The 26399-nt window shown below is 41.5% G+C and overlaps 1 protein-coding gene across 1 annotated transcript in view; it reads left to right on the plus strand.

The window, feature by feature from the left end:
• Positions 1-26364, plus strand: part of KDR (kinase insert domain receptor) — a 42315-nt gene extending 15951 nt beyond the window's left edge. The window contains exons 12-30 of the mRNA XM_081087981.1: positions 392-500; positions 1158-1478; positions 3615-3761; positions 4101-4232; positions 6532-6638; positions 7060-7195; positions 7564-7668; positions 9048-9161; positions 9717-9805; positions 10411-10564; positions 12476-12573; positions 14817-14939; positions 15095-15206; positions 15453-15552; positions 15963-16068; positions 17130-17281; positions 22116-22215; positions 22718-22803; positions 24520-26364. Of these exons, the coding sequence (XP_080944107.1) occupies positions 392-500; positions 1158-1478; positions 3615-3761; positions 4101-4232; positions 6532-6638; positions 7060-7195; positions 7564-7668; positions 9048-9161; positions 9717-9805; positions 10411-10564; positions 12476-12573; positions 14817-14939; positions 15095-15206; positions 15453-15552; positions 15963-16068; positions 17130-17281; positions 22116-22215; positions 22718-22803; positions 24520-24742 (2514 nt within the window). The 3' untranslated portion in view covers positions 24743-26364. The remainder of the gene's footprint in view (positions 1-391; positions 501-1157; positions 1479-3614; positions 3762-4100; positions 4233-6531; positions 6639-7059; positions 7196-7563; positions 7669-9047; positions 9162-9716; positions 9806-10410; positions 10565-12475; positions 12574-14816; positions 14940-15094; positions 15207-15452; positions 15553-15962; positions 16069-17129; positions 17282-22115; positions 22216-22717; positions 22804-24519) is intronic.
• The last annotated feature ends 35 nt before the right edge of the window (positions 26365-26399 follow it).

Below are 26399 nucleotides of genomic sequence, written 5' to 3' on the forward strand. Positions count from 1 at the left end.
ATAAATCGGATGATAAAACACTAGCATATTAAGTCAGCTTGGAAACACCATTGACTTTTAGAAGCACCACTGACCTATTAATAGCTTAGAGTAAGATAAGACACAAATGCCATTCAATCTAATCATCTGTTATAAGGTGATTCTGGTTTTACAAGTATGAAAATGAGAAAATATGTTATATTAAAGCACAAGGTTCCCCAAGCCCATTTTGTGTACTGTGTGAGCTAAGCCAACATAATATACTTGCATGCATTTGTGAGTGGTCAGTGTAGTAGAATGAATGCAGTAGGCAGGTCACAGTGGTTATGGGGTGGCTTAATTTTTTAGTCTGAATGCATGTGCATAAACAGAGCCTCCATTGTTTATGGCCTGGGATTTGTTTTTCTCACAGACTGTAAGTACCCTTGTCATCCAGTCGGCAAATGTGTCAGCTTTGTACAAATGTGAAGCGGTCAACAAAGCCGGGAGAGGAGAGAGGATCATCTCCTTTCATGTGACCAGTAAGTGCTGCTCTCCAAGGGGTGGGCTGGATCTCCCGCCAGGTGGGTGCTAAGCTGTCTGATACTCTGTAGCCCTTGCTATTCCTGGGAGTAGCATGGCGTTTAGGAAGAGGACTTGGACTGATAACTGATGCTCTGGTTTATAAATTGAAACTGCTCAGGTACATCCAACTTTCCTGGAGAGATCATGGTTTCACACAGGCTTATAATCACAGGTCCTGCATCATATTTATGTCTCCGTCATCAGAGTCCAGCACAGTGCTCGGCTTGTTGGGGTTCAACCAATACTCGTGGGCTTGCTGCTGACGTGTTGACAAGGTTGGGTTTTCTGGAGGAAATTGTAATGACATAGGAACAGTGGCCTCTAAATGCTGCTGATTTTGTCTGTTCATCTGGGTTTTATGGCCAAGCTGTAGCTGATATTTGATAAATATTCGTAAAATTTTATTTACATTTCCAAATAACCCATTTTTGTAAAATAATATTATTTTGGACCTGACTTGTCCATTTTGGCTAGTCTCCGTGTATTACGTTGTGTGGGATTGCTAGAGCTTCACTTATCTTGGCGCTGTACAGCACGTCTGAAGGCAACAGGAAGATCATAGGGGGCCTCCCCAGTTGAATCATCACCTTCTAACCACGGGTTTTACATTTCAGAGGGTCCTGTAATCACTCTGAAGCCTGATACCCAGCCAACCGAGCAGGAGAACGTGTCTTTGTGGTGCAGCGCAGACAGAGCTACATTTGAGAACCTGACATGGTACAAACTTGGCCCACAGGCTCTGCCCACACCTATTTGCAAGAACTTGGATGCCCTTTGGAAAATGAATGCCACCATGTTTTCTAATGGCACAAGTGACATTTTGATCATGGAGTTCCAGAATGCATCCTTGCAGGACCAAGGAGACTACGTCTGCTTTGCTCAGGACAGGAAGACCAAGAAACGGCATTGCGTGGTCAGGCAGCTCACAGTCCTAGGTAAGGAGGCAGCTCTGATCTTCTGGAGGCTGTTGAAATGCCTTAAATGTAGTGATGTGAGAAACTGAGTGAAGACTCCTGCCCTCTAGGAACTTATAAAGTCAACTGGTGCATATTTATCTTATTTACTGAAAGTCCTTGAGGCAAAAAGACAAATAATGGTGAAGTGATGGGTTAAAAGGAGAAAATATCTTGGTTCTTTCCAACCCTAAAGGTGCAATAACTCACTAGTATCTGCTAGGGATTAGCCTGACCCAGGCAAACTTCTGCCATATTCTTGGGCACTCATTTATGTAGTAGGCACAGATTTATGAAATTTCCAGTATGAGCTAGGAGGATGCCAGAAGGTCACAGTGGTGAACAGGTGGACAAGATGAGAACACAACCAACCACCAGGCAGCCATATACAGTGAGGGCTCTGTGTCTGTGAGGACAGGAATTGTTTTCTGTTTTACTCCTTGCTATGCTGCAGTCATTGAACATTGTGGCACATGCTAGGTTCTCAGCAAGGTACCTGCTACATGAACAGTGCAATGGTGGGGTCGTTTAGGATCTGTGAGAGCCTGTGAGAGTGGTGCTGCACTCAGTGCCTATACCTCTGTGTCATCCATGTGGTCCTGAGTAGTTCAAGGTCCCTGAGATAATAATTTTGGTGAGCAGATAGCTTTGTGAATTCTCCATGAAGCTCCTCTCTAAATCTCATCTAACCTTAGGCCTTGCACAAATTCTGTGCAGCCATGGCTCTGTCTCTGGGGACATCAGGCAAATTTGGCCAGTTTCTCTTCATGTCATCTCCCTCCATTTTCTCCTCTCTGTAGTGTCCCTTCCCAGATTCTAAGATGCATGTGCTCTGGTTTTTGTTGTGTGTTTTTTTAATTGTTAGAAAGAGCAATAACTTCCCAAGTAAACTAATCTATACCAATGTTTTAGAGGAATAATATCTTCAGAGGCCTTGGCATATTTTAAGAGGTATCTTTAGACAGACATTAGGAGGTGTTTAGCTAGTGTTAAGTCTTAGGTGTCAAAAAAGAGATATTTTTTCGGTGAATCATCCTAGGGCTCTTCAAAACACATCACACACCATATTTTCTGTTCACCTTCGTAACTGGTCTGGTTTTAAGCTACTGGAAGAATTTAGAAAGAGATGGGAAAGTGGTTCCTGGCCTTGCCACGCCCAGGAAATGGTGCTCACAATGAGCTGGTTTGCTTCCCTAAGGACTCCCACCTTGTTTCCCAAAAGGTATTCTTAGAAATTGACTAGAAGTCAGGAAATTGGCTTAAACCCCAGTGTAGTTCACTGTTGAGGTAATCTCATTTTGCTAAATCTTGAAATAGATTCTTTCAGTGAGATTCCTTCCGATATTTAATTGGTTTGAATAAGATATTTCCATAGCACTTTGGTGATTTATAGGAAAAGGGTAACTCTAAAGTTTTTCTGTATATGCAAACAAATACCCTTGGGCTTACTTTTCTTTGAATCTTTGACTTTCCTTACGGTATTGGTGTTTTGTTTGTGTTTTAGTGGGAATAGCAATGGACCAGACTTTTAGGTGCATCAGATTCTATGAGTTCACCTTTTTCCTAAGTTATAAAGACTTGGGAAAGTTGTTTAACCCCCTGAATCACAGTTATTTCAGCTATAAAATATAGCTAATACTACTATCCTGTTCATCATAGGACTGAGAGTAAACAACAGAAATAGTATAAACGAGTTTGTACCAAATAAATACAAGGCACTCTTTGTTTGTTGCATTATACTGAAGCTTTGCAATTTCCAAAAGAAGCATGGCAGAATTTTAGGGTGTCACCAGCTAGAACTTTTCTGGGAGGGAAACCATGTCTGATTAGAGGAAAAATCCACAAAGGCACAACCTTTATCCTGTGAAGTGATTACCAGCTTGAATCACTAATATGAATGTTCAAAGAGATGCAGTAACCTGTCTGAACAGTCCTGATTTATTGATTCATTTCACTTTACTCAGTGACCAAAGGTATTGGTATCACCCTCTGTGTGTTTTCAGCTTAGTAAATCAACAGTGTACTGTTTACTAAGTTTAAATGGTAGCACAGTTTACTGATACTCAAACCATTTCAAAAGTTATACCTAAATGTTCTATTTTCTCTCTGTGTGCAAAGAGCGCATGGCACCCATGATGACAGCAAACCTGGAGAATCAGACGACAAGTATTGGTGAAACCATCGAAGTTTCCTGCCCAGTGTCTGGGAATCCCCCTCCACAGGTTTCCTGGTTTAAAGATAATGAGACGCTCGTGGAAGACTCAGGTGAATAGAACATGTCTATCTCTCCTTGGCTAGAGAATTTTCCTGGAGATGTTGTCCAAAATCCATATTATGTTTTATAGTTTGTTTGAGGTAGAAAAAGACAACAATCTAAGTGTCCATGGTCTGGCTCATTTCATAGACTCGGAATCACAGTATTCAGAGCCTTCTTGAATTCTTCTGGAAGCCAGGTGTGATGAGTCAGCAGTTGATGCTGTGGATTCTTTCGAGTTAGATAATAGCCAAGATAAAGGGCAGCATTTATATTTTAAATTTTTTTTCCTGAAAAAACTCCACTAGACCACATCATAAATAAAAGCCATAATTTTCTTCCTCTCTTAGGGATCGTACTGAAAGATGGGAACCGGAACCTAACTATCCGAAGGGTGAGGAAGGAGGATGAAGGCTTCTACACCTGCCAGGCATGCAATGTTCTTGGATGTGCAAAAGTGGAGGCATTTTTCATAATAGAAGGTCAGTGGAACTTCATAGACACATCAGATGGTTTTAAAAAATTAGTTTATGTCTTATACTCATACACTTTGGGCGGGAAGATTATAGTTGATTTTTAAATATTCTTTGTAGTCTGTAAATTTTCTATTATAAGTATTTATTATTTTAATCAGGCAACATAATTACTGTTATTTTCATTTTGTTTGTATCACATTTCTGTCCCTTCAGTTCTCACGGTGGAAAAATTCTTAGCCAGGCAGGTAGAATATCCACCTTTCCCTGATTCTTTTTTTATTTGAATGGCTCAGTGAAACTGTTATGAAATTATACTTCTATATTTATTGAGAAAATCATTAGAATTACTGCCTAGTCATGAAAATAAATGCTATCCAAATAGTCACAAATATGTTCATAGTTTTCATTGGACTAAAAGCAATTAAGATTCATTTGTGAACAATAGACCATTGCTTTTCTGAAATGAAACATTTGGGGTTCTTATCTGAACTTGAAAGGAAACTTGTCTGTGTATGCAGGAATGATGTGAAATCTGGCATTTTCTCAGATGGGAAAGGTAATTTGTGCAGACTATTTTATCTTCAGGAGTGTATTCCTCTTTTTTTTGTTAATAACCATCAGAGGGACAATGAAAGCATATTATGCGGGTGAAGGAATGGTATGCAAGGGGAAGAAAAAAGGGTGGTGACAGGTGGAGGAACTGATGGATTTTTATGAACTCATCCTACCTTGTCTCTCAAAGTCCAAATTATAGTCCCTTTAATCTATCAAATCTCTGTTGCCAAGTATTGCATCTCAGTACCTTGACTTGTTTTCAAATCTCTAGGCTTAATACCATTTCATAAATTGCACTTGCAAGTAAAGATTTCAAGTGCGTGAAATAGAGATTTCAAGTGACATGGTGGTTTTATCACCTCCTGAGTGCTTCATGTTTGGGGGAAATTCTAATGGAGACGTCCATTTCTATCCTTTGCTCTGCCTCACCTCGGTTAGCTGTTTGTGGCTGGTTACCAATAGCTAAGTAGATAACATTGGCATAGGGATTAGATTTACTTCTCAAGGAAGATACCAAGGAAAATACTAAGAAAGGAAGAGATAAATGTTTAATTTTCCTGCTAAGTTCCCAAATGTTATTATGGGAATATTAATACACAAACTTATATTGACAATTGAATCTTTGAACTTTTTACCATGTATAAATGAGCTTTTAAATCTCTAAGTTTAAATAGAGAATTACTTGAGGACATCCACCAGGGAAACACAATCTACTCCCAAGCATCCTTTGTGCTCACCTCTCAACTGGTAACTCTTACTTTGCTAACTAATTAATTACTTGTCTTTCTGCCTTCTTGAGGCTGCCTGGGCCACTCACAGCTTGTGGCCGGTTTGATGCAAGCTGCCCTCATCCACTGGGGCTCGAAGTGATAATTGCTTCCTTATCACCTCTTTGCTAATCACTCTTAGCAGAAAGCATCCTGGGCTCAATTTCTCCCACTCGGAGCTGTCCTCGGGAGCGATGGGCTTCTGCAGCTTTCCTTGTCCACCGTTAGGTTTTCTCTTCTCCTTCCTTTCCTGAGAGCTTTCTTTAAATATCTATTTTTTTTTATTTTTTAGTTACAGTTTACATACAATATTGTATTAGTTTCAGATGTATAGCACAGTGATTAGACATTGATATAACTTATAAAGTGACACCATTCCTCGTTATTACAACGTTATTGACTATATTCCCTAAGCTGTACTTTACATCCTGTGACTGCTTTTATAACTGACAATTTGTATGTCTTAATCTTTTCTCCCTTTTACCCATTTTCACCAACCTCCTCCCATCTGGCAAACATCAAAATGTTCTCTATGAGTTTGTTTCTGTTTTGTTTGTTCGTTGTTAGTCCTCAAAACTATACAGATCAAAACATAGATTATCAGAGTAAAACCAGACATTTACTTTCCCCCATTAGAAGTACTTTTCTTCTCTATAGAACATGATCTCTTTTTTTTTTTTCCCATCAAAGTCTTCTCTTCTTTCAAACACTTTCTATGGCTGTCTTTGAAGACATTGCTATTTCTACCCTTAATTACTTTAGAATTTTATTGTTGGAAGTTTTCATGAGCAAAGTTTAACAAACTTTAAATTATCCATTAATAATAGGATAAACTCCATCCAAGTTAGAGGTGTGTGACTTTTTATTCAGGATTTTTCCATGTTGGTAAGCTTGAGATCTTGCTTTAGTGTTGAGCTTTGTCATCTTATATCAAAATATATGAGTTTCCAACTGTTGATGCTCATTCAATTATGTCTTTCCAGGTGCCCAGGAAAAGACCAATTTGGAAGTCATTATTCTAGTAGGCACTGCTGTGATTGCCATGTTCTTCTGGCTACTTCTTGTCATCGTTCTACGGACTGTTAAGCGGGTAACAAAATAGTTTCTCTTCCATCCCATGCATGTTGGTTTTCATGATGAATGAAAGCTGACTAGGGCTCTTCGAGTTGTTTCTTCCCATTGTTTTGGCTAATGGGCACAGTTTATTTCAATATAATAATATCTTGCCCTCTTTCTTTTGGCTGAACCACTGGGCTTTAATTGATAGAAACCACTAGAGGAGAAAAGGGCTTGGACTGTCTAGTGTAATTAAAATTTAATAACTTAATTCTGAGCTTATTTGGGAGTTGAGGGGACACTGGAAACAGGATTATAATAGGACTACTCCCAAACTCCATGAGTGTTATTTAAAAATTAGACATCAGGAATGGGGCTTCTATCAAAACAATAACAAGCACACTAAACAACAGCCAAACAGGGTGTGTGTGACTTAAAGGAGTAATGATTTCCAGGCCAATGGAGGGGAGCTGAAGACAGGCTATTTGTCCATCGTCATGGATCCAGATGAACTCCCCTTGGATGAACACTGTGAACGCCTGCCTTATGATGCCAGCAAATGGGAATTCCCCAGAGACCGGCTGAAACTAGGTATGCTTTCAAGTTATATTAATTTAATACTGGATTTATTAAGCCATCTCGTCTTTCTTTAGGATGGTGACAAATCTAGTCTTTGCAAATGTTGGATTCTAATTCAGAAATATTCATTTCATTGCTTGAATTTGAATAATTACCCTTTTAGTCACTTAAAAGTAGCGTCCCTTATAATCATCTAAAGCAGGACATTTAGAGAGTGAAGGGGGTAAATACTGAATAATTAAGCAGGACAAGGAGTAAACTGGACTGTTCATGTTAAACTGGAATGTATGGTCACTGTACCTAGTTGGAATTTCTGCATATCACTTGAGTGGTGTAATAGCCCAGATCTGTTTTATTGTTGCTGTCACTGTTGACTGTAGGTAAGCCTCTTGGACGTGGTGCCTTTGGCCAAGTCATTGAAGCGGATGCCTTTGGAATCGACAAGACAGCAACTTGCAAGACAGTGGCCGTCAAAATGTTGAAAGGTAAAAGCAAAATTATATGGTGATGAAACCCTCTATCTGTTTCTTCTGGTCTTTACACATGATGGAAAGGCTTGTATCAGCGACTCTGTGGTTAGGTGGACCCACTAGCCAAGCATGCAGTCAACTTATATACCTTTGTGAAAACTGGAAATAAAGTTCCCCTTTTATAGCTTCATGCCAGGGTACATGGCCAGGGAGGCAAAGTTAGGGATGAGTTTCAGCAACGCCCCCTCCCTACCTTGTCTGGGAGTCCTTGTGCAAGACACAGCTTGCACAACTGTAATGAGTGAATGACCTGGCCGGGGGGGGGGGGGGGGGGTGGGGGGGGTGGGGGGTGGGCATTGGGAAACACCTTGGTTACATAAAAATTGTTTCTTACTTTATTATGGTGCTTTAGTAAGATAATTATAGACCATCACAACATGAAAATAAATTTGATATAATAAATAAACAGTAGAGTACAAAAACAGCATGCTCCCTAGAATTGTAATATGTTAAATATTTCACATATACAAGATAATATAAAAAATAAGGATGGTGTGCTAGGATAAAAGGATTATGGGTGATACTTAAAAATTTAACAACTTTGTGAATAATTGTTAATCCTAATAGTAATGGAAGTCAGATCTTGCTATTTTAATTTGGGGAGGTGATGCATATAAAACCCTTTGCTCCAGTTGTGATGTGCTTTTATTGATGGAGATGATGCTACCTACCCTTGTCAATAGGTCTTGATGGCATTTCAAAGCCATCTCTCTCCTTTTGCCTGTTCTCTCTCGTGGCCAAAGGGATATGTCATTTTGAGGTAGCTTATCAGGACCTGAGGTGTGGACCATGTCTGTGAATTACAGGGAAGTGTACCGGTTGGTGCTGGATCAAACTTACAGTCTTAGCCTCATCAGCTTCGTGTGCCAACTGGCCTTGCCAGCTGGCCCTTGTTAAGTTTCCTGCTCAGCAAAGATTGGCGGGAACTTCGGCATGGCCCCGAACACATGAGGATATTTAATCCATGGTATTGCTTCCTTACGAGGAAGCACGAAATAATCAGGCCCCAAGAAGCATAGTAAACCTGGTAAATGAAAATCCAATTTTACAAAAGAATAAAATCTGGGCACAATTCCATTTGCAGATGTATTCTCCACTTTTGCAAAAGAGTCCACAATGGGTTCCTTTAAATATCAAACATTCTGAGTGCACGTAAAGGAAGATTTTGATTTGGAATTAGAAAATGTAATTTATACTTGACTTCCAGGGGAATGCACTAGTTTGCAAATAGGGCTACAGTTGTATCATCACTGGAGGGAAAGCGGCAAAGCTTCATCAGTCTTCCCAAGGCAGTGGCCACACTCCTGATTTCCCTCTTCCCCCTGTATTTGTAGAGGGAGCAACACACAGTGAACACCGAGCCCTCATGTCTGAACTCAAGATCCTCATTCATATTGGCCATCATCTCAATGTGGTCAATCTTCTGGGCGCCTGTACCAAGCCAGGAGGTGAGTCTCTGTGGATGGCTCTGGTTGCCCGGTTTGGGCATATGCATCTCTGCTGGTCTTTGAGGGAAACTCTTGTGGCCTTGATTTCCTTAACTTCGGATACTTTGCCAGATTTTCAGATACATATAAATATATTTCATGGAGGGTAAGTGGGCACTATAAATAATTCTGGATCTTCCTATGAATTAAAAAATGTCACATCACTATAATGCAGTTTGCCACGTGTGCAATAGGTGTTCAGATAAGAAAAATAAACTTCCCCTGCAAATTAAAAATAAAGGACCTTAACAGTAGTTTCTCCTAAAATGGAGGCATCTTAGGTGATTGTATAGAAAAGCAAGCGGGTGGGTTTTTATTTTTTATTTTAGTCTATCTTGTGGAATTGCCTTTTGGAAAAAGCAAAGCTACAATATAAAGGGATTATGACCAGCTGATTCCTATCATCCTATCCCCAGTGAAAGGTTGTAGCATTGCTCTGGTATTTTCTGATTCAAAAATATATTAAACACTTAGTGAGAAATATTTTCCTTTCTTGACATTCTGTGCTGTCCACAGGCCCACTCATGGTGATTGTGGAATTCTGCAAGTTTGGGAACCTATCAACTTACTTAAGGAGCAAGAGAAATGAATTTGTCCCCTACAAGGTATGTCATTTCCTAACTCAACTTTGGCTACATTGTAAAATGGAGGAAAATTCAGAGTGGTACAGATTCAATTTTTTGTTAAAATTCTGTGAAAAACTTGTGAGGAATCTTCTTGAATTACCTCTTGTGTGTTGTAATCTCCTCTTTTACCTTCTGGGGCCTGTAATCTTCTCATGTTTTATTTTTGTGACTTTAATCTACTGACCCATTATAGATGGGGCCTGAAGAAGAGAGAAGGTGGGCGTAGTTACGGATAGGGACAGCTCTGGATTAGTCTCTCTCTCCCCTATTTGACCCTGGTGAGTGGAAATCGCTCTGTAAAGAGCACTCTAATATTAGAAGTGTGTCTGAGTGAAACTTGAAATAAGGCATTTAGCTCTGTGAGCTAAAAAAAAAAAAAAAAAAAAAGGGAGCTAGACTTTGTGGAAGAAAATCTATTATGTAGAACACTTGTCTAAAATTTTAGCCTGGAGACTTCCTAATCTTGACATTGATGTCATTCCGGTCTGCTTTTTAATAGTTACAATTGTTTCCAAAGCTTACTACATTTTAGAGATCCATTTTGTAGTCAAGGAGTTTGTTCACGTGTGTGTGTGTTTTTACAGACCAAAGGGACACGATTCCGTCCAGGAAAAGAATACGTTGGGGAAATAACCATGGATCCTAAACGCCGCTTGGACAGTATCACCAGCAGCCAGAGCTCAGCCAGCTCTGGATTTGTTGAGGAGAAATCCCTCAGTGATGTGGAGGAGGAGGAAGGTACCTGCCATTGCTTTCTCCACACTTCACTCATGCTCTTGTAGGAACAGACAAGGTGACAGGGTGTAACGAGAGATTTTGCCAAGGGAAAAGTCCAACACTACCCAATATTTGAATTTCTAGACTGGCTCCATTTAGTCTCCGAAAGGTGAAGTGTGGAAGTCTAAATAAGCAGCAGGTTAGGCTGTAAAACAAAGCCTGGCTAGCCTGAGAAATCTCAAACCCCAGGAGAACTGAGCTATGGGCAACTGTCAAACCAATGCTCTTAAAATATTGGCAGGAGAGACTCAGAGCTGTGTTCTAGAAGGGCAAAGGAGGCTCTCTGGTGGCTGATGAGCCTCCCTGTTGCCCAAAGCAGTTCAGCCCCACACTGATTACTTCACCAGCACAGCAGAAGTTCAGGTAGTTATACCCAACCTTCTCCAAGGCAGTGTAGGGGCCATCTGTTGTTTCTACACCACCCTACCTGGCTTGTCAATTCTTCCTTTCATCCACACTTCCTCAGAGGAGTCTTGGTAAATACACCTTTCTTTACCCAGTTATGCTTCCTGGGATAACGTAGGGCTCTTTTTGAGTGGTGCTGTGTTCCCAGCTGAACTTCCAGGATTTCTTCCGACTCCAGGACACACCATATATCCGCTTTCCTCAGAAGGAGCAGAGGGAGCTCCATGGATATAGAGATAGGGCTTCCCAACATCTGCCTCCTCTTGAGGCATGAGCTCTAAGTAATCTAATCATGAAATAGTGGGAGACACTCACTATTTCCCTTGACCTGAGGCCATGGGTAGTACTGAAATCCAACTTCTTTCCCTTAGAAGCCTGGCAGGCAGTGTGAGGCAGTGAGGCTAGAAGGTGGTCTAGAAGAGTATGGGAAGGTTGTCTAGACCTCACGTAACCAGACCCACCCTGAGTGGAGCCATCTCTGCCCTATCCTTCTCTCTCACAACATGGTAGCCAGTGAGTGAGCTGGAAACCCAAGGGACTGAGGTAGTAAGTTGGAGTAGAAGGAGTGTAGGATTCCCCTCCATTTCTTCATTTGGAAAATGAAGGGTTTTCACTAATTATTCACAGACAGCTCTCTGGGTCTAAGTATAAAAAGTCATTTGAAAAAATGGTTTGAAGCCCTTTTAATACTTACAAGGTTATTACAGTTGACTTTTCATTTACTTTGGTAATTGTCTCCAGGAAAGTAGCCATGTCTTATCTTATCTGATGAAAGTTAAGAGATGTTGAAACACCCATTAATGTCTTAGTGTTTATTTGTACCAGTTGCACGGATGTAAATACCACCAATTTACGTAAACTTGTCATTTCTCTTCACATTCGCATTATCTCTCATTCATATCCTTGAAGGAAGAAAGCATCCTTGTAGGCCAGGTTTATTGTGTTTACAGTACTTTCTCATATTAAAGTGAGAGAAGTAAATATATTTCTGGTATTTTTAGTTATCCGTTGTAGATTATAATTTGACCTTTGTTCTTTGTCCCAGGACAAAGCCTGGAGAGAAAAGATTCAGTGACCCTGAATATTGTTGTTTTATTTTTAGAGTTCTTGATATGAAACTATTGTTTACCCCTCTGGGTACATGAAAAAAACAACAGTTTAGAACAGTACATTTGAAAAAGTCCTCTTTCACCCTGTTATCTGCACCAATTTCACCTCTATTCTGTCTCCTGGATTTGCTGGTTCAATTTGGCTGAAATGGAAAAACTGTTTTTGCTAAAGGGTATGATGAAGGGTAATAATACTGGTGTTCAGCAAATTTACAGAAGATAGAGGCATTTTCTTTCTTCTTGTATTTCCCGAAATTTAACTCCTAAGTTATAAAATGAAGATTATTACTCTAACAAACTTATAAACAAATAGCTTCTGGTGGAAATACTGATCTCTGTCTCCTGCACCTTCTGGCAGTTTCTGAAGATCTGTACAAGAACTTCCTGACCTTGGAGCACCTCATCTGTTACAGCTTCCAGGTGGCTAAGGGCATGGAGTTTCTGGCATCTCGGAAGGTAAGATAGCTCAAGGGGAAACAGTGCCTCTTCAGTTCATAGATTTGGAAATAAGACCTCCAGTGCCAGGCATTGGTGTTTGTTATGGACTGTAATTCATTCACTACTCCTGGGATCATTAAGAGACTCTATTGCAGAGGCCCCTTTTTATGCTTTTTAAGGGGATATAGAGATTTCACAAAATTAATTTATGTGATTTTTGAGCCTCTGATTATTGAGCATCTCCAAAGGGCAAGCAGTCTTCTAAGCACTAAGGATACTGTCTGAGCAAGCAGGCAAAACTTCCTACCTTCATGGAGTTTGCATTCTCACGGGTAGAGCAAACAGTAAATATCAACAGGTAAAATACATAGCAGGTCAGATGGGAGTAAGTGCTGTGGGGAAGAATAAGCAGGGAAGGTTATGGAGTACGCAGGAGTGGCATACTATGTGCACATGCTCCTATGTTTGTGTACACCAATTTCAAACAAAGTGGCCAAGGGAGGTTTTATAAGTATATGACACGTGAGCAATGACCTGGAAGAGGTGAGGGACTGAGCCTTGCAGATATGTTTATTTTTAATTTATTTTACATTCATCACCATCCATCAAGAAGTATTTGTTAGTGGTATAATTAGAAACCAGGAAGGACAGGCTTCAGATGAGAGAGATTAAAAGAGCTAAAATTAGAAAAGTAGGCCAAACAAAGGCTGAGGTGGGACGTGACAAGTTACAAATATTCCAAAAGTTGTAAACACCAAGGAGGGAGCAAGGTTGGCTGAAGTCACCTCTCTGGCAAAAGGTACAATGGCTGGTTTGACATTAAAAAAAAAAAAAAAATCAAATTAAGTGTCAAGAAAAATTGTTGGTTGGCAAAATGCATTTGCTGCTGCAGCCTCCTGGGGGAAGAAAGACGAAGTTTTGGGGTTTTTTGGTTTGTTTATTTGCTTTTTGTTTTTTCTAAATTAGAGTAAACTTCCTAATCCACTTATTTTTCTGAAATGTAAAGGTCATGACAGCTTTCGGAGCTTCAGGATCTCAGCTATGTCTGCGGGGAGCTCTTGTCTTCCCTCCCACAGGGAAGGCAGAGGAGCGGGATCTTACAGGATTTTCCCAAAGACGAAGGCCCTTTGCCCTTCTGATTTTTTAAAATTACCTTTTTTAGGGCAAGAGCCTGCCATTTAGTCAGGGCTCCTTTCAGGGACTGGGCAGGGAATGGGGAGGAGGGAGGTCCCTTAGCTTCCCTTGCATCTACCCAGTGATTCATTGAATATCACTTGGTTGTTGGGCTAAAAAAAGGAAGCTCTTAGGTTGGAAAGAAAGTAGGAAGGGCTGTCTGTTTTTTGGAATCTCCTGTTGCTCAGGCATCTAGACGATGTGTTTTTAAATATGCCTCATTCAGAGGGAAGAACTACACTGACGTGAGGTGTGAGGTGCAGGGTGGCCAGTAACACGTGTGCACTGGCCTAAGAATTCGCATCTACGCCTTTTATTCACTTAAAAATGTTCCCCTTGACTCTGATTCTCTCACAAATTGACCAGGTGGAGCTAAAGCCGCTCAGGAGTAGGAAGTTAGATGAAGTTGGGGGGATATAGAGAAGGGAGAAACGGGAGCGGAAAAGAATAGAAGGAAAGCCGAGGAAGGTTGGTTTTCCTTTTCAGTGCACCCGAGAATCAACCTGGCTAGTGAGAAGCTGGCATTGCTTCTGTGGGCCTTTATGATAACCCTACACTTTGAAAACAGGATGAGCCCCACTGGGAGCTGTTTATCAGCGCCAGTGCAGCTTCAGTTACATATGGAATGGGGAAACCAACAAAGGCACCCAACCAGTGAGAGCCCCTTGTTTCTGGTTTCCGTGCATTCATTCAAAATAAACCCCATTCTGGGGCGTCCCTTAGAATAACATGTCTCAACCATATATGGAGCCGGACAAAAGGGATGTGTGGATGTGACCAGAAACACATTCTTAATTGTGTCCAAGAGAAGTCTATTTATGACTCCCTCATCATACTATAACTTAATTATTTAACTCCAAAATCTGGGGCTGTTTATGGAATAAGCAGATGTGCATCTCAACGAACCTCAGACTTTCCCCCTGAAGTGTTGATAAAAGATATTAACCTGGTGCTTGTTAATCAGTTGCTTTTCTGATGTGGGTGGTTTTTTTTTTTTTTTGGTGTTTTTTTTTAAAGCATGAGGTCACAACAGATGTAGAAAAGATCAGCTGTGCTGAAATCTAAAGCACACACGATTCTTTTTGCAGTGTATCCACAGGGACCTGGCGGCACGGAATATCCTCTTGTCGGAGAAGAACGTGGTTAAAATCTGTGACTTTGGCTTGGCCCGGGATATTTACAAAGACCCTGATTATGTCAGAAAAGGAGATGTAAGTTTCAAAGATGAACCTAGTGGCCTGTTAATCTGCAGAATTCAGACTCCTCTTTGCAAACTTCAGGACCTGTGTTCAGGAGGAAAGGAAGTATTTTTCCTTTATGAAACTTGCTAAGTTGGGATCTGATTCCTTGCCTTCTACCCGCTTAGGCACGCCTCCCTTTGAAATGGATGGCCCCAGAAACAATCTTTGACAGAGTGTACACGATTCAGAGTGACGTGTGGTCCTTTGGTGTCTTGCTCTGGGAAATATTTTCCTTAGGTAAGTCACTTCTCTTGGTCCTTCCACCCAGACTCCAAATAAAATGATAAATCAGTGGCCCGCAATCACCTTTCCCTGTCTTATATTCAACCTTTATTGGGTGAAACTTACTCGCAAGCTTTGTGTTGTAAAATCTTTAAAAAAGGAAGAAAAAATATATAGGTGATCAGTAGTTCAAGAAGCAGGTTCGGGGCTTTCTATAAGAGAAAATCGAATAACAAACATCCCATTCCTGTCTTATTCTAGGTGCTTCTCCATATCCTGGAGTAAAGATTGATGAGGAATTTTGCAGGCGATTGAAAGAAGGCACTAGAATGAGGGCCCCTGATTATACCACACCAGAAATGTAAGACTTTAAAAGTATCCTTTGATTCTCTTTCTTTTTTCACAAAATCTCCCTGCCCAGAAGACATTATATGTACCTCTTCATGGCCCAGTTTGTGTCCTACTTCTTTCTTGAGGTCCCTCCTTGAAAATCTCAAGCACAAAGCTATCCCTTCTTGAAATGACAGCATGATATATATATATACCATTCAATTAGTTTTTTTAAAAAATTATATCTTGATCTGTAATTTTCCTTTCTGTACACATCTGATGCTCCAAGTGTAGGGGAGCACCAAGTGTCTTTTGTATCCCTATTGAGCATCCTGGCTCCTGGTAGACTCTTTGTAACTGTTTACTTATTCAAGTGCTTTTTTTCAGCATCAGATCAGGAGGAAAGAGGCAGTTAATAACATCAGTGTTTTGCTTTTCTAGGTACCAGACCATGCTTGACTGCTGGCATGGGGAGCCCAATCAGAGACCCACTTTTTCAGAGCTGGTGGAACATTTGGGAAATCTGTTACAGGCTAATGCTCAGCAGGTTTGTGACCTCCATCCAATAAACTTCTTTAAAGAGTACTTTGGTGTCTAGGACTTCTCTACTGCCTAGACCTTGTCATGGCCACCATGCTGTATTCTCAGCCACTGAATAAGAAGCTATATTCTTTTCAGCTTCTAGTCCTAATTCATATCCTGGGAGCAGACCACTCTTATTCCTACCAATGCATCTTTTTAAGCCTTCAGATGCTCTTCTAAAGTAACAACAACAACAAATTTGTAAAGTTAATGTAAAGAATATCAACAATGGGTGGAATTTCAAGGAATTTTTAATATATTCTGCAGGCAAACACACATAGCTTTATTTTTCCCCCAGTAAAAGTCCAAGGCCTCCATAACTTCCATAGGAGGATTTTAGACTTGTAGCCTTTACCACTAGAAAGCTAATCTGCAGTCAACACCTCTTACTACAATGAATGGAAGCCAATTTCCTCCTGCTTTTCTTTTGAACAGCTGGGGGACAGTGGATCAAATCTGTCTTTATCATGACCCTTTCAAACATTTAAAGGTATCATCTTGCCCTTTATTTCTTTTTTTTTGATGAAATAATGTTAAATTGTGCAACCTTTGCTTTTAGAAGACCTGTTTTCCTGCACATTTTTTGCTTTTCTCTAGACCGAGATCAGTTTTTCCATTGCCTTGGAATGTAGAGGCTAAAATTGGACAACATGCCCTTTAAAGGTCCTGGCCTGTGTGGGTAGGGCTTTGTGAACAAATGATTTCTCAGCTCTGCGGGGCCCTGCGTGTTCTATTGCTGCATCTGTGCCCACAGCCTGCTTGGTCTCATTGTGGCCACGGTGCTCTGTGTCCCCTTACCCATCTGCGTAGTCATGAGCTCCTTGCATCTACTTTCATGTGCACATCCCTTTCAAGTGCCCTTTTGTTTTGACAAGACATTTTTAATGTTGTCTTAAAGGTTTACATTTCCGACATGAAGGCAACAGACCCCATAACCAAGAAGCTCCCTCGGCCTTTGTTTTTTTCATGAAAAGGCCCTGGGAGGACTGCAGCCATAACAATAGCACTCTGTGTTTATTGTTTCAGGATGGCAAAGACTACATTGTCCTTCCGATATCGGAGACTTTGAGCATGGAAGAGGATTCTGGACTCTCTCTGCCCACCTCACCTGTTTCCTGTATGGAGGAAGAGGAAGCGTGTGACCCCAAATTCCATTATGACAACACAGCAGGAATCAGGTACTATATATGGCCAAACTCCCCTGTTTATGGGAGGGGGGGTGGTGCTTCAAGGTCACCTTGGGGAGGGGGTGGAAGGAAGACATTTCATAAAGCTGCTGCGTCCCCCTTCCACATTAAACCGTAGCCCTGAGGCTAATAGAAAGAGAAGTGCTCCTTGAAGAGGGCCCGGTAGGTGTGTTTCCGCCCATCTGTAGCCCACATTGCTGCTGTAGCTCTTCCTTTTCAGAATTGTAAGCCCTGCAGCTGCAAATAGCTGGAATGCCACAGTTTGTTAATCTCCAGAAAGAGAGACCAATTTTACAAAGACATCTGTATTTAAATTATCCCCATGTACTCTTTTATTAATGTGAATTAAATGGCTCAGGAAAGACTCAGGAAGGAGGAGTTCTGTGCCTATATGAAAACACACTTGTGCCTCTGGGGCAAGGATGCAGTGTGCCAGGGGGATGTGCCCTGAATTAGACCGGACAGCACATCTTCAGAAACCCCTCCCAAGTCTGATTTTCAGGGTTTTATTTGCATAATGAGACTTCTGGGCTTATTTAAAACACGTGCACTGCAGTCCCACCCTGATTTGTAAAGGGGTTCCGAAGGCAGCTTTCTTTTTTCTGTCTCCCAGCACCTGTGCATGAGGAAAAAGTTGATATGGTTTTCTACATTCTGATATGAAAATTGCCCTTTACTAAGCCTGGGACTACTTCCCTTTGCCTTGTTTCTTCTCTCACCACTTTGGGTGTTTTCCTCCTGCAACTGGACCCGCTGACAGCATGGGCCCAAGCTGCCCTGGTGCTGTGCTGTGGCTAAGGGAGGGACGCAGGCCTTGGAGCCCTTGGCCAGGTTGCCACATAGAAGATGAGGAGGCACCTGGACAGTTTGTGCCATGGAATCGCACTGGGCAGCGGAAACCCTGTTGAGAGAGAAGAAAGCTTAGAGGGGTTGGAGGCCAACAAGTGAACCGCCCATTCCTTTTTGTCAAGGACTCTTGGCAGTTTTCAAACAGCTTTTCCTTCTATTTTCTGATTTTACACACGTGATAACTCTCAGTGTTAGGCAAGGTAGAAACTGGTACCTTTTTTTGATGTAGATATTGAATGTGAGGCTCAGAGGGATTACCTGGAGGAATACAATATTGTGATTCAAGATCCAGATAGAAGTGGCGTGGACGCCCAGGTCAGCCCCTTAGCAGCTGTGTGCCCTGGGGCAGATCTTCACTGGGGCTGAGGCCAGATCCCTGGTGTTTGAAAACGATTGTTTTGAGAATTAACCATATAACGTATTTCCAAGGGAATACACTTGCACTTAGGGAGCACTCCATAAATTATAGTTCTTACGTGAGCTGCTTAAAATCACATCCCCAGGATGAATCCAGTTTCTCTGATATCGAACGCAGTGCCGCTTTCTCCCTCACCAAAGAGGGGCTGTCAGAGAGAACGAGCAATGGAATGAACGCCTACAGTTCCACTCCCGAGTTTTTAAAAAAAGTCCTAGTTCAAGTTCAGCTGGCCTTCTGGTGTGGTAATTATTCCCGCAACACTGTTGCCTTCTCGTTGATCGGAAAGCCATTTGATCCCGAAGTCTGTTCCTTAGGTTTTCTGCGACCAGGTGGAATGAGGACCAAGGCGGCAGCATCTTGGCTGGCGTGGGCGCTTTGCATATGGTGCTGAGAGCGGATGAAGTCATGTTTGTGTAATGGAAGTGCCAAACGCGGTGCAGGATCTGAGACAGGGCTGCTAACATTTATCCCCAGAAGCGTGGACACATGTGACATCACACTCCAAGCACAGGCCTGGCTTCTATTTTCTGCCTGTGATTTTTGAATTGGCCTTTCCAGTTCAGTTTCTCTTTTATCCAGCCATAATTTGAAAAATAAAATGGAAATTGGAATCTTTTGTCTGCATGCCCTCCCAACCGCCTCCACCTCTTCTCCTTTTATAAAAATAAGACTCCATGGTCACATTTTAATCATTTGGGTTCAAAGAGAGGCGGAATGGAGGCATCTGCACACGGCACACTTCATTTTGTGCTTCTGCTTCCCTGGGGAGAGAGAGCCGAGGCGGGGGTACCTCTCAGCGGACTTGTTTCCTCCTCTCCCAAATTTCCAGTCAAGTAGAAAAGCTGAGGAGTCTTTCTCACTTGCTTCCTCCCTCTACTTTTCAATTCCATTGCATTATAAGCAGAGCTGGACAGAGGCATCATTGTGGGAGCCAACCTCATGATTTGCTGCCTGGTTAAAAATATGTGTTCAGCATTTATTTAGAGAGAGGCTGAGAGGTGTGCGGGGGAAGGGTGGGGAGGAAGGACCACCGGTGGCTAGACTTAGCTTTGTCTCTCGTTTCCCCTGCGGATCAGCTCTGGCCCCGAGTTTGCATGCTTCTTGCAAGAAAACACATATTAATTGCACTCATCTTTCTTTGAAGGCAGTTTGGAGACCATCTGCGGTTGCTCCATCATTTCCCCTGGTAGTTTCACGTCCCACTCCAAGCAGCTTATCAAAGATTTCTTTTCAGTTCTCTCACAGAGAAAGGTTTTGGCACACAGCATCTTCTTCATTTTGGTTAATTGCTGGTGATGACTAAATGTTCCTTGAAGATTGATGCTTGGGACAGTCTGCTAGCTAGAGGTTTCTGAATTTGGCTCTGATTTTAGACAGCTTGAAGCAAAACTGTCTTTTTTCCATCTTTTGTCTATCTTATACCCCACAGACCCCTTCTCCCACCAAGTCTCATTACACAGTCTGGCTACACATGGGAGAGAGCAGTGCTGTGCACATACTAGGTGCTTAATAAAACCCTGAACAATCAATCATATGCACTGCTCTCTTCTTTTTCCTTCCTGGTACTTTTCCAAGGGAGTTAACGGAGAGCAGGGTAAAACAAAACAAAACAAAAAAGCCAACAAAAACAACAACAACAACAAAATACACCACCTCCATGGGCTTTAGTGTCTAATACCTAAGTGTGAATCCCAGTTCTAGCCATTTCTTCCCTGAGCCTTAGCTGCCTGTCCACATGGGAAATAACACACACACACACACACACACACACACACACAACCTGTTTTGTAGTTTTGGGAGGAGAAAATGCAGCAATATCCATGAAAATGCCTTTTTAACTGTGAAGGGCCATCAACTTTTGGAGTTACTGGGCTCAGAAGTCAAGGAGCCGCCCTTTCTAAGGAAGCGGCGTTATTGCCCAAGGTCACCAATTTTAGTTGATTCTGCATCCTGAATATCTCTTGAAGCTGTCCACTTCTCCCAGTCCTGTAAGCGTCACCTTTCTTTAGGCTCCTCTTCTTTCTCCCAGATGAGTGGGGTTGCCCCCTCATTGGTGTCACTGGCTCTGGTCTTACCCTCCTCAACCCTAGAGAGAGGTGCGTTTGTGAAGATGCCACGTGACAATGGTTGGGGAGCATCTAGCACAGTGCCTGGCACATGAAGGGATTCCTGAATGAGCGAGTGAATGAATGGTTGACTATGCTTCCAATAGTTTTGAGCAACTGCCACTTTTCGGGACTGAGCTTAGGAGAATGGGACTTTTTCTGTCTCCATGTATATCATGTCTTGTTTCTTGTGGAGTTTCCTGAGTGAGGATGTCACTGTGAACTTCACTGGCTCCTCTCTAGGAGGAAGAACCAGCCTCCTGGGGCAGGAGAGGGAAACTCGGTTTCAATTCTCTTCCTTTGCCCCAAGCGAGTCCTCACTCCACTCATTCACAGAAAACATAAGGAAACACAAGTTAGTACATCCAGAAGGTTGCCTATGGTGGAAAGCACGCTAGGAAAAGAGTGAAGAGTGAATTTGTTGTCCCTCCCTGCGAAAAGGGCTCTCCTGCTCACCACTCAGGTTGTTAGTGATGTTAAACGGATGGCTCAGACTCACCCAAAGTCACAAGGCAGGGAAGGAGCACCCCCTGGACACGGGAGATATTGTCTGACAAGTCCCAGTCTTTGGGCTCCTGAGGGAAACTGGCACCCTTTTGAATACAAAGGAGGAAAAGAAGCTTTGGTTAATAAACCATCATTCTTTCTAAGAACACTTACCATGTACCATTATTTACCACCTCATTCATCCTCCTTATTCATCTTTCTGATTGATGGAGGGAAGGCTATGGCCAATACATTTTAAAGATGAAGCAACAGAGGCATAGAAATATTTATGACGTTCCCAAGTTTGTGTAGACTTTGAAATAGATAAAATATCTCGTGACTCTTGTATCACGGCCCTTTCCTAAGACCAGCAGCTCTGAGGGCTGGAAATAGGGGACAGTGAGACTCAGCCTGCCCCTGTCTACACATGAAGCTGCTATTATATGTAGACAGAGGTGATTATCTTCCGATCCTGCTGGGTTCAGCATCCTATAGTGACATCTCAAGGCGTTTCCCTTACCCATCTTCCATTGGATGTTTGCTCTGTAGACATTATCTAGAAACATTTTCCTAGGACATGGCCAGAAAGCTGTGAAACACTCTCTCATATGGCGAGAACTCAGTGGAGCAGTTGCATGCAACGAGGAAGCCAAGCAGAAGGCAGTCAATCACTTAATTTGCTGCTGTTGTCTTTAGGCCAGCCCTGGACCTCAGAAGTATAATTCAAAGGAACAGGGGCGCATCTGAGCCCCTCAGTGAGATTATACTTTTAAATGGACTTTCACAGGAAATTAAGCCTTTAAATGTGTGCTAGCAGAGAAAGATTTTGTTTTGTTTTTCTTTTCCAAAGGATGTTTTGAAGGTCACGGTTAAACTTGTGGTTGAAAGATAATGAATTTAGGTATCACTTATGGTATCTGTAGCCAAATATACCACCACTAAAATATAAATATTTGTTCTTTTACAGTCAGTATCTGCAGAACAGTAAGCGAAAGAGCCGGCCTGTGAGTGTAAAAACATTTGAAGACATCCCATTGGAAGAACCAGTAGTAAAAGTAATCCCAGATGTAAGTACATCTTTTAAAAATAGTCTTAGAAAGAATACAAAGGACGAAACATTAGCTAAATAAATATTAGCCTAAGCATGAGAGTCTTGGAAGCTCATTATAAGGCTTTCCTTGAGGGTCTGTGTCATGGGTCACTACTGAAATGAAACTTAGCCCCCCTTGCTTTTTCTATAAGTAAAGCTCCCGGTTCAAGGTTCAAGATAGTCCACCTTCATGCCCAGTTACAGTCAACTGTAAATAGCATCACTGAAAAAGAGGGATGGAAATGGGCCCCTCAGCTTCTTTTTCCTAAATTCTTCTCCTTTTCCCGGTCTGGGTCTACATCTAGGATGCAGTTGCTCCCTCTTTCAGCTTGCAAAGTTTCTGGCTATGACACCTTTACCTCCTTCTGCAGAACATTGGAACATGTTGTCTGATAAATGGGTTAAGAAATCAGTTTAAGTAAGTGGGAGGTCAGTGTACACACTCAATCAACTGTGGCATCTCATTGTCTTTTAAAAAGGACAACCAAACGGACAGTGGCATGGTTCTTGCATCAGAAGAGCTGAAAACCTTGGAAGACAGAAACAAATTAGCTCCGTCTTTTAGGTAAGGTTCAGCCAAATAGAAATGACAAATTTCAACAGGAATTGTAGGCAGGAGCCTAGAACTTTCAATGTAGGTGCAGAGTTTTCACGTTTTGTGTCTTTGTTGGTTGGGAAAATTTGCATCAACCTAAATAAGAATTTAAACAAATAAAACAATTAAAATAGGTGGTAAGTCTAAAAAAGAATTTGAAATAAATTAGAGGATTTTTAGAAGATTTGTCTGGTACTGGCTAAATGACAAAGAGGCCATTATTAAAATCTTGTGGACTCTGAAGAATTTTCAAACCTGTATATAAATGGTGCATCTGTTCTTAAGAAGCGTGACATATAAATAAGATAATATCAATTTGTTTAAGATACTTAACTATTATTGGCTGAGTTTGCCTACATAATTTCGGGAAAAATACTAACTTTTGTTTTGAATATCCTTTTCTCTATATAGTTCCCTAGGAACTTGTAGTTGTTTTACATAGATGTGCCTAACAGATAAATGAAAATCTATATTTAAAAGAATAATAGGCTGCAGAGTAGTTATTTATTTGCTAGTAGTTATTTATTTCTCATTCTAAGAAAGAGTAGAGAAGATTTTTATCTATTTATAATCTGTTGTATAAAATGGGAACACCCCTGGGTTATTGAGTGATGTTCATGTTGAAAAAAAACCACACATTAAAATGTGCAATTGTGCTATTTTGTTTGCCTTAAGGCCAAGGTAAGAAATTGTGAGAGCCAATCATGTTTTATTCACTGATTCAAAATATATTTATTCAGCAATAACTATGTGCCAGTTACCATGCCATTGCCTGAGACACTAAACTTATTTTACTGGGATTGGATTGAAAGAAAAAATTGCATTTCTAGTGATTTGAAATCACTCTTATGCCATATACGAGCACGGAGTTAATAAAATCCATTTCGCAACTTTTAACGAGAATAATTTGGTAAAGCACTTATTGAGGGGAAAACCCACACCTCAGAATGGCTTGAGAAATGTAAATCTTGACATTTTAGGTCAACACAGCCTACACGGCTCAGCTTTGACATAATTATCATCTGTCATGATCCCACACCATTGAAAACATTCTCTTCATGCTGCTGAGTGATTGAGGTCCTCAGTCCTTCCAAAGAATGTGATTTTGATGAGTGAAAAAGCAGTTTCTGACATGTCTGGCTTGATTTCACACACACACACACACACACACACACACACACACACACACACACACACACTTCAAGTTATTAAAGTTTAATGCTGCTCGAGAACTCTATTGACACCATACACATGCCTTGTAATTCCCTAGTTGACAGTGTGGGGAAAGCACAAGTGGACTTTCAGAACATCCCAATTTCCTTTTATATCATGAAAGAGCCCCTTTGGTTCCTATCATTGTATACAAACCTGTCACTCCACAAGGCCATAAAAATGCTCCATTGGTTGGAGCCTTTGCATAAGTCAGGAGACTGCCTTTCATCTCATCTCAGGCTTGAAAGATTCGGACCTGAATAAGAGGACTTATCTGCAAGGACAAATTCATGCTAGTACTGAAAATAGACAATGTCTGAGGAAACCTGATACGTTGATTAATAAGTGGGAGAGATAGGGGCTGGTGTCTCCAGGGAGATTACAGCCCACATAGGGATGGTAATGGGGTTTGGGGAAGAAGCCAAAGAACTGCCTTCTCTCTGCCAACTTATACAGCTGCCATTTTTTCCACAGTGGACTGATGCCCAGCAAAAGCAAGGAGTCCGTGGCATCTGAAGGCTCCAACCAGACCAGTGGCTACCAGTCTGGGTATCACTCAGATGACACGGACACCACCGTGTACTCCAGCGAGGAGGCAGAACTTTTAAAGCTGATGGAGATTGGACCGCAGGCTGGCAGTACAGCCCAGACTCTCCAGCCCAACTCTGGGACCGCACTGAGCACTCCTCCTGTTTAAAAGGAGGCACCCAAATCCCCTACTCCTGGAAATCACATGCGAGGTGCTGCTCAGATTTTCAAGTGTTGTTCTTTCCACCACCAGGAAGTAGCTACATTTGATTTTCATTTTTTTTAAAAGGACCTCAGACTGCAGGGAGCCAGCCCTTAGGCATTTCCTGACAAGATGCCTGTGACCCAAGAATGTGTTGTGTCTTCTCCCAGTGTTGACCCTATTCTCTTTTTCATTCATTTAAAAAACATGTATGATGCTCCGTGTTGTGGGTCTCCCCAGGTTATAACAGGAGAAGTTCAAGAAATGGCTTCGTCCTCCAAGAAGTAGCAATACCTGGGGAGTTGACACCTCTGTAAAACAAGAGCTGATCCAGGCAGTGGAAGTGCTTTTGGTGTTGAAGATGGGACAGACCATTAGGGTTGAGGCCATCTGAGAAGCTTTGTTTAGGATGTGGGTCCTGAGCCAAGTGTTACATGTGGGGTTTGGACTGATAGAAAGGAAGATGTCGGCTTGCTTTGAGAGCCTACTGGAGCCTGAAAATGCATTGTGTTGGCTCTGGTGGAGGTGAGCATGGGGTCTGCAAGGGAATGTAAAGGCTTCAGATGAACTTACTGGTTTTAGAAGGTTGCGTGCTCTTCCCAGTTGGGCTCAATGAGAGTTCCTTGTGCTGTTTCCGACTCCTAATGAGAGTTCCTTCCGGACTCTTACGTGTCTCTTGGCCAAGCCCCAGGAAGGAAATGATGCAGCTCTGGCTCCTTGTCTCCCAGGCTGATCCTTTATTCAGACACCACAAAGGAAGGACATTCAGAAGAGGCCCCCTGTCGTGTTGAAGAATTCTGACTGTACAGACCAGCTTCGGGTTTCTTCTGGATGAATACCCACATACTGTCCCGACGTGATACGCCTGAGCCTGAATGCAGCAGGTTCAATGTCAAGCTGTGCTGTCAAGGCCTCAGAAAGGAGTTTACCCTTCTGTTCCTCTCTCCCCCCGCCCCTCCCGTTCACCCCGACTAGTCAGTGTTTCAGTAATTTGGCCTCTACACCCTAGTCAACACTAATTTGGTTTGTTCACTCTCTGAATAATTATTAGTCAGATTTCAAAATTATTTTATAGCCAAAGTTATAACACCTATTGTATTGTGTAGACTTTTAATATGTAAAGCTATTTCTACTGGTTTCTGCCCTTGTTAAAAAACAAAATGTATTTTTCATTTGGTACCATAGTGTGAGATGCTGGGAACCATGACTCTAAAACATGCTATGGCACATATATTTATAGTCTGTTTATGTAGAAACAAATGTAATATATTAAAACCTTATATTATATATAGGGAACTTTGTACTATTCACATTTTGTATCAGTGTATGTAGCATAACAAAGGTCATAATGCTTTCAGCAATTGATGCCATTTTATATATATATAAAAAAGACACCGAAAAACTTGAAGGAATCCATTTGCAAGGTTGACTGTATCTATCATTTCTCTCACTTCTGAAATGAAGAAGGGGAATCAGACCTAATTATTATGTGGTGGTTTTTCATTTTTACTTGTTCCCTTATTCTTCTTATAAAGGATATTTTCATAAAATGTTTATATACTTTATAAACCAATAAATGTATTCTTAGTAAAAACATACAATGTTATAATATTATCCTAACTAT

The sequence above is a fragment of the Myotis nattereri genome (assembly GCF_964212035.1).
Source record: "Myotis nattereri genome assembly, chromosome: 1".
NCBI lineage: Eukaryota > Metazoa > Chordata > Mammalia > Chiroptera > Vespertilionidae > Myotis > Myotis nattereri.